This window comes from Apteryx mantelli, chromosome 1, assembly GCF_036417845.1.
Source record: "Apteryx mantelli isolate bAptMan1 chromosome 1, bAptMan1.hap1, whole genome shotgun sequence".
Lineage (NCBI taxonomy): Eukaryota > Metazoa > Chordata > Aves > Apterygiformes > Apterygidae > Apteryx > Apteryx mantelli.
Window position 1 is genome coordinate 135,960,772 of NC_089978.1, and position 7,540 is coordinate 135,968,311.

General features: G+C 51.9%; 1 protein-coding gene across 4 annotated transcripts; it reads left to right on the plus strand.

The window, feature by feature from the left end:
* Nucleotides 1-597: 597 nt before the first annotated feature.
* Nucleotides 598-5,309, plus strand: LOC106497284 (insoluble matrix shell protein 4-like). Of its 4 annotated transcripts, XM_013958182.2 has the most exons (10): nucleotides 604-751; nucleotides 1,079-1,135; nucleotides 1,361-1,387; nucleotides 1,804-1,824; nucleotides 1,976-2,032; nucleotides 3,326-3,352; nucleotides 3,769-3,789; nucleotides 3,941-3,997; nucleotides 4,944-4,963; nucleotides 5,174-5,309. In XM_013958182.2, exons 1-9 carry the CDS (start codon nucleotides 626-628, stop codon nucleotides 4,953-4,955), a joined length of 405 nt encoding a protein of 134 aa, XP_013813636.2. In that variant the 5' UTR covers nucleotides 604-625; the 3' UTR covers nucleotides 4,956-4,963; nucleotides 5,174-5,309. The 4 variants fall into 4 exon arrangements, with proteins under 4 accessions (XP_013813635.2, XP_067159851.1, XP_013813636.2 ...); XM_013958181.2 differs by lacking the exon at nucleotides 1,079-1,135 and having other exon boundaries at nucleotides 598-751; XM_067303750.1 differs by lacking the exon at nucleotides 3,326-3,352 and having other exon boundaries at nucleotides 602-751.
* The last annotated feature ends 2,231 nt before the right edge of the window (nucleotides 5,310-7,540 follow it).

Below are 7,540 nucleotides of genomic sequence, written 5' to 3' on the forward strand. Positions count from 1 at the left end.
TGGCCCAGCTGTGGTCCCTCCCCTGGGAATCACAAAGGGGATTGAAAGTTTCTGATCAGGACAATAAAGCTGACATTCTTACTAAGCTCCCAGGAGGGTGAATTTGTGGCTGGCTCTAACCACCAGCCCCTGCTGTCAAGGAGGAGGGGCTCCCACAGGGAGCGGGAGAGAGGTTAGAAGCAGACTCTTCTCAGAGGGGCCCAGAAAAGGACTGAAAGGCAATGGGCAGAAGTTGAGACGGGGAAATCCTGCTGGGGCAGGGGCACAAACCCTTTGCCAGAGGCGTGAGGCAGCCCTGGGACAGGGTCTGGGACCAGGGGGTGGTTCTGCATCTGGGGACACTGCCCTGGCCCAGAGCTTGAGCAAAGTGGTTTAATATTGAAGATAGATCTAAAATGGAAGTTTGACTGGAAACTCCTGAGGTCCCTCCCCAAAAACCAAAATGTAGCTCTGATCCCACAAAAGGGAGTGGTGGAGATAGATTAAGTTGCAGTGATAAGCCAAGGTGGAGACTTGTGATACCAGGAAGGCCATGGGCTGGGTCAGGATATCAGGGCTGGCTCAGGCAGGGATGATGTGGCAAAATCTAGCTGTGCTCTATAAATCCAGCCCCAGTCTTACCATCATGCACAGTCTTAGTCTGAAGGACAGAGTACCCTGTTGCAAAGAAGAAGCCATGGAGAGACGGATCTGTGTTGCATTCCTGGCCATTTGTCTCCTGCTGCTGGGAGGCACTAAGGCAGCTTCCCTGGTAGGACAAATTGGAGGGGATGGGTGATTTAGGATGTATGGGGATCTTTAGTGTCCCTGCAAAGGGACCATGAGAGAGAGAAGTGGGACCATGAAATCATGAGACCATGTGGGACCATAAGACAGAGGACTGGGACCATCCTGCATACAACTGCAGAGGGTCACAGGACTAGGGGCACCAGAAGGACCCTCTTTTTCCTGCTACCAGCTTAGTGGCAGATGGAGAGGAAATGGTGAACTGACCTTCTTCCCCAGATATGTCTGCCTCCCTCCCCCCACCCTCAGTCATGGCAAATTTACAGCAATAGTCTGTGTATGTTTTTTGCAGAACTCACACAGCTTTAATGGGAATATAGCCGGGGACGGCAGCTTCAACGACAATGGGGTGAGTGTGGATGGATCTGGGGCAGAACACAGAGGGCAGACAGGGCTTCTTTCAGAGATCCAGGTGGATGAGGCAGGTAACATGGGGGGTAAAGGGGTGGCAGAACAGAGAAAACTTTGGGAGGAGGCAGGTTCCAAAAATATCCATGATCATGGACCCAGGAGGCCCTCAGGAAACCCTCTAAGTGCTTACTTGCCTCTCTCTCTCTCTCTCTCTCCACTGCAGAATGGCTTCGAGTCCCCAGCCATCTATGTGAGTATTGCAAGAGACCAGGACCTCCACCACAACAGGAGCTAACAGGCAGTCCTCCTTTCCCTGGGCTCCCAAGCAGGAAGAAAATCAGGAGCCATCCCTTCCCTGAGGAACCCGCCCTAGGCCTGAGCCATATCTGCTGCCTTGGGCTGGAGAGGGTGTGGGAAAGATGTGGGGGGGGTGTGTGTGTGTGGGGGGAGTGTCTCGGGAATATCCGTCCCTGTCCTGCTCCAGCCCCTGTCCCCAGGGTGTATCCTCTTCCTCCTCAAAATGGCTCCCACATGACCTGGGCTCCTTCCTCTGCTGCAGACTCAGGGCCCTGGACAATCTGGGAGAGACTGAGGTGTAGTGGGGGGAAGATGTGGTGGTGGGAGCAGAGCAGGACTCAGGTAACCCTCATTCTCTCTGTTTTTCAGGAACCTCTGGGTGCCTCAGGCGTGAGTATTTCCACTCTCAAGCAGCCCTTCTCCCCTTCCCACCCCACACAGGGCTCCTGGGGTGCCCCCTCCATGTATCACTCAGGACCTCAGGACAAGGGGGCACCAGGAGCCCCCAGGCAGCCCCACTGTAACAGCACTTTCATTGCAGAACCATGAGAGCTTCGACTGGAACAGGGTCGGCCACAACAGCTTCAATGACAATGGGGTAAGGATTGAGGACCTCCTTGAGGTAACTGGGGAAGGGGTGGTGGGGGGAAGGGACCTCCCATTCCCCAGAATACCCAGTTTGCCCTCTGTTCAGGACAGGGCTTGCCTCAAACCTAGAGCAGGTTGCTCAGGGCCTGGGCCAGGGCAGTTTGGAAAGTCTTGCTGGACTGAAAAAAGTATATTCCCTGGGCCCTGTGCTAGGTCTGCCCCGCTCCACAGCTAAGGATTTGGCCTTCTATCAGAGGGGGGTTTCCCCCACCCCCACTCCCCATCCCAGCTTGTGCCTGTTGGTGATTTACTGAGCACTTCCAAGAAGAGTCTGTCTCTGTGCCCTCTCCAGTCCCCTCTGGGGAATGGGATGCTGAGATTGACCCCGCTCCCCCTTCACCTTGAGGACTCCGAGGACACTGGAATTTGGGATGAAGTGGGAAATAGGTGGAACTGAGAGGCAACAGGCAATCCCATGGATGTCCAGGGTGTAGGTATTCCTGTGTTCAGTGAAAAATGGGGTATCCAGGAGATGGGAAACACTGTGAGATGCCAGGAGTTTGCTGGTGGTATAAGATGCAGAAAACTGGAGTCCAAGACATGGAGAACATTGGAGAGTTAAGGGAGCATTGGGAATTGGAAGGCAGTGGGATATGGGGGACACTGTGGAACACTGGGAAATGAGGAATCAGGATATGAGCACTGTGGAACACTAGGAATTAGTGGGCAAGTGAAGACGGGAGAAGTAGTAGACAAGGTAAAATTGGGAGCAGCACAACAACTTTGAAACTGGGGAGCACAGGATTAAAGAGCTAGGAAACATATGAAAAAAGGAGGTCATTGTGGAGAGACTGGCAAAAGGAAACAGGAAGCACTAAAGGTGATGGGATGTTGTGGAACATTGAGTAGCACTAGGACATGGGAAAGAGGGATGTGGCTTTGGGAGGACTTTGTGAGAATTAGAGCTTGGATCAAGGCCCCACTGCATCCATGCCAGGCTTCTGACAACCCCATGTCCTGCAAGCCCAAACTGGTCACAGTGTCAAGCTCCAGCCTCGTCAGCACTGAACAGAGGGGAACAATCTCTCCTATCCCTGTCAACTCCACTCCTGCTAATGCAGCCCACAGTAGAGTGGGTCACTGCTCCAGGGGATACTGCTGCCTGAGAGAGTGTTGAGATTCTGGAAAGGGCCTCATCTGCCTCAGCTTGGGGCTGGGTATTACTCATTTCATGGCTGGACCCCTGTGCCTCCAGAGGTTCCTGCCCCCTCCAAGCTCTCACACAACGCTCTCTTCCCTGCAGAATGGCTTTGAGTCCCCAGCCATCTATGTGAGTATTGCAAGAGACCAGGACCTCCACCACAACAGGAGCTAACAGGCAGTCCTCCTTTCCCTGGGCTCCCAAGCAGGAAGAAAATCAGGAGCCATCCCTTCCCTGAGGAACCCGCCCTAGGCCTGAGCCATATCTGCTGCCTTGGGCTGGAGAGGGTGTGGGAAAGATGTGGGGGGGGTGTGTGTGTGGGGGGGGAGTGTCTCGGGAATATCCGTCCCTGTCCTGCTCCAGCCCCTGTCCCCAGGGTGTATCCTCTTCCTCCTCAAAATGGCTCCCACATGACCTGGGCTCCTTCCTCTGCTGCAGACTCAGGGCCCTGGACAATCTGGGAGAGACTGAGGTGTAGTGGGGGGAAGATGTGGTGGTGGGAGCAGAGCAGGACTCAGGTAACCCTCATTCTCTCTGTTTTTCAGGAACCTCTGGGTGCCTCAGGCGTGAGTATTTCCACTCTCAAGCAGCCCTTCTCCCCTTCCCACCCCACACAGGGCTCCTGGGGTGCCCCCTCCATGTATCACTCAGGACCTCAGGACAAGGGGGCACCAGGAGCCCCCAGGCAGCCCCACTGTAACAGCACTTTCATTGCAGAACCATGAGAGCTTCGACTGGAACAGGGTCGGCCACAACAGCTTCAATGACAATGGGGTAAGGATTGAGGACCTCCTTGAGGTAACTGGGGAAGGGGTGGTGGGGGGAAGGGACCTCCCATTCCCCAGAATACCCAGTTTGCCCTCTGTTCAGGACAGGGCTTGCCTCAAACCTAGAGCAGGTTGCTCAGGGCCTGGGCCAGGGCAGTTTGGAAAGTCTTGCTGGACTGAAAAAAGTATATTCCCTGGGCCCTGTGCTAGGTCTGCCCCCCTCCACAGCTAAGGATTTGGCTTTCTTTCACAGTATGATTTTCCCTCCATCCCAGCTTGTGCATGTTGGTGCTTTACTGAGCACCACCTGTCTTTGTGCTCTTTCCAATCCCTTTTGGGGAGTTGGGGCAGGGGGGGTGACCTCATTCTTTACCAGGTAACTGACCTTATTCACCTCATGTGCTCTAAGGACACTGGGAACTGGGAGGCAATTTTCAATGAAGGCAGGGGTTCAGGGATGCATGACACCAAACTCTCTGGGAATTGGTAATAATGGGGCCTGTTGGGATTAGGTGTAGTTTGAGGTAGTCCATACAAAGAGTACAGGAAATGAAGATGGCCAGGTAACGGTAGCACTTTAAAATGAGGGGATGTGACTTTAGGTGGAATTTGTTAGGCTGGGGAGAGTGAAGGGGAGAGTGAAGCCTCTGCTAGGCTTTCCTTAGTTTGGTGACATCTTCCTTGTCCTGGGGCGTCAGGGTTATCCCAGGCTCTAAGTGTTGCCTCTCCAGTGCAGAAGAGGGAAATAATCCCTCCCTTGGCCCTGTCAGCTCTGCTTTTGCTAATGAAGCCATTGCTGTAGAGTGCCCTGAGGTTCTGGAAAATACATCGTCTGTCTGGGCTCAGGGAGAGGTGAAGGGAGTTATTTCTGCCACAGCCAGACAGGATTTGCCCTGAAGACTTCCCCCCCACCCAGCGTTTTCAGCACTTACACATTTTTCTCTCCCCTGCAGAATGGCTTCTAGTCATCTATGTGAGTATTACAACAGGTCAGGAGCTCCACTATAATGGGAACTGATAGGCTATTGACCCTTTCCTGGGCTCCCAAAGTGGGGAGAAAAGCAGGAGCCATTCAAGCCCTAGGCCTAGGCTGTCTCTACTGCCTGATGCAGGGGAGGGTTTGTGAGAAGGGGAGTCCTCATGTATCACTATTCTTTTTTTCCTCCTCCTCCCTCCTTAATAGGACTCCTGAGAAGTTTCACACCTGCTGATTTCCCCCATCATCCCAAATCTGCCTGGTCATTGAAGAATTTTGCTTAAAGAATGCAAAGACCCCATGTCTTCTCCCTGGTGCACTGCAAATAAACCTGGATCTTACACCACTGTGTTCTGTTTTTCCTGTGGCTTTTGCAGACATATATCTTCCCACAGTGTCCCCAGTGTCATCTCTTCTTGGGGCAGGGCTGGTCCCAAACTATTGCAGGTTGCTCAGGTGCCTGGGCCAGGGCAGTTTGTAAAGTCACATCAGTTGGAGACCACCACACAATCACACAAAACATCCTAGGGCTCCTCTGCTCCTCTGAGTAAGGATTTCTCTCTCTGCCTTGGCTGGATTTCCCCTTTCACAGCTTGTGCCTGTTATCCATGCCAGGGGGTGGATTGGTACCAAGCAAGTGGGGTGGGGAAAATCAGTATCTCCACCAAGCCTTACTCTGTCCTGAGGATCTCAGGACAAACCCTGCCATTTGCCCACCCCAGTCTTGTAAAATCTGAGGTTAAATGAACATCCTTATGCTCAGCACAGCTTTGTGCCTTATTGTCTTGTGCCAGATGGGTGGTGCACCAGTAGGACACCCAGTGCCGTGGGAATTGGCTCCAGGGATCTCCATCCCAAGCAGGGTGATCAGAGATTTCCCATCCCTGGTTTAAAGCGAGGGACCCCCAGGCCCAAGGATGTGGGGAGGGAGGGGAAGAGTAACCTGTATTTGCTCTTGGCACTCCAATCTGGTGACATCTCCCTTGTCCTGGACAAAGCGGTTCTAGTCTGTGGTTACAGCCTTCTCAGTGCTGAACAGAAGGGAATAATCCCTCACTTGACCCTACCAGCTCCATTCTAAATAATGCAGCCTCAGGTGTGGTACTGACTTAAGGACACTGTGTCCTCCTTATCCCCCCCGCCCCCCCCCCCCCCCCCCGTGCCAGAACCCCCAATACATGGATCCTTTTCCGAAGAGATGCTCCCTGGTCAATTGATCATAGAATCATAGAAATATTGAGGTTACAAGGGACCTCTGGAGATCATCTGGTCCAACCACCCTGCTCAGGCAGGGTCACCTAGAGCACATTATACAGGATCACGTCCAGGCAGGTTTTGAATGTCTCAAGGGTGGAGACTCCACCTCTCTGGGGAATCTGTTCCAGTGCTCTGTCACCCTCACAGTAAAAAAATAAATTCATTATGTTCAGATGGACATTCCTGTGTTTCAGTTTGTGCCTGTTGCCTCATGTCCAGGAAAGAAAAACATCTACACAATTAGCCATTGTTTGCTGGGAGTGACCAGCCCTGCACCCTCACCCAAGGCCAATGTGCCCATACTGGCTCTGGAGCTGCTACAGATTCAGTGCCAAGTGAAACTGGTGACCAGTCACAAGCAGTGCAGGGGAGGTGCCATGGTCTGGGGAACTATCCATGTGTCTTGGATGGACAGCAAACAGAACAGAATTACAAGTGACATCTCATACACCCTCTCTGGTTTAATAACGATTCAACCTATGCATTAGAAGTTTTCTGACAAGAGAGACTTTGATATGCCTGAAACCACACTAAAGATTAAAAAAAAATTCAGTCTAAGGAGGTACAAAAGGAAAAAATAGCCAGGGGGATGTACTAATGGAATAAATATTCAAAGAGATTCAGAGTTTCAAGCAGCTGGCAGAAATAAACAACAGCTCCAGCAGGTTCCCAAGAGACATTCACCTGGACAACACCTCCAAGACACACAGGGCAAATAACAGGGCTATTTTTATCATGAAGTCACTGCATTTTAGCCATTTGTGCAGATATACACAGGTCAGTTTCACTTCCCAGTACTGCACTGCAAAGCTCCTAGGAGTGTTCCTGGAGCTCTGTGTTGGACAGCATGGGCTACAAAACCCGCCTGGGAACCTGCATAAATATTCTTATCTCCTATTTCTCTGGCTACAACACTGGAAATGCAATCTCTTTTAAAGTGAACCCATCTGTCCACATGATCTGCAGACACAGCAGTGCACTACAAGCTCAAAGCTGTTCAGACACTCCAGGTTAAAAGTACATTGTTTGGCCACTTTGTGGACCAGTTTGTGCTGGGTATCCAGCGTGGGAAAACTAGCCAACTTCATCTCCAATTCCTCCTTCTAGCACACAGACCCAGAACGTGGGGTTTGTCACATGCCCATGGCTTGGCATTTTAATAGGAACTCAAAGTCAGATGATTACCTGCTTGTCACTTCTTCTGCATGTATCACCTTCCTGCCTGCTGTTGTGCCAGTGACGTTATTGTTATTATTGAGCTAGTAGAGACAGTCAGGAATTCAGTACCTGACGGGGAGGAAGCAGGAAGTGGGAGGA

What these genes read in the sequence shown, in the direction of transcription:
- LOC106497284 (XM_013958182.2), top strand. Translation starts at nt 626, where the DNA reads ATGCACAGTCTTAGTCTGAAGGACAGAGTACCCTGTTGCAAAGAAGAA. An exon ending in GCACTAAGGCAGCTTCCCTG is followed by an intron (nt 752 to 1,078) that starts GTAGGACAAATT and finishes TGTTTTTTGCAG; the next exon opens with AACTCACACAGCTTTAATGG. An exon ending in GCAGCTTCAACGACAATGGG is followed by an intron (nt 1,136 to 1,360) that starts GTGAGTGTGGAT and finishes TCTCCACTGCAG; the next exon opens with AATGGCTTCGAGTCCCCAGC.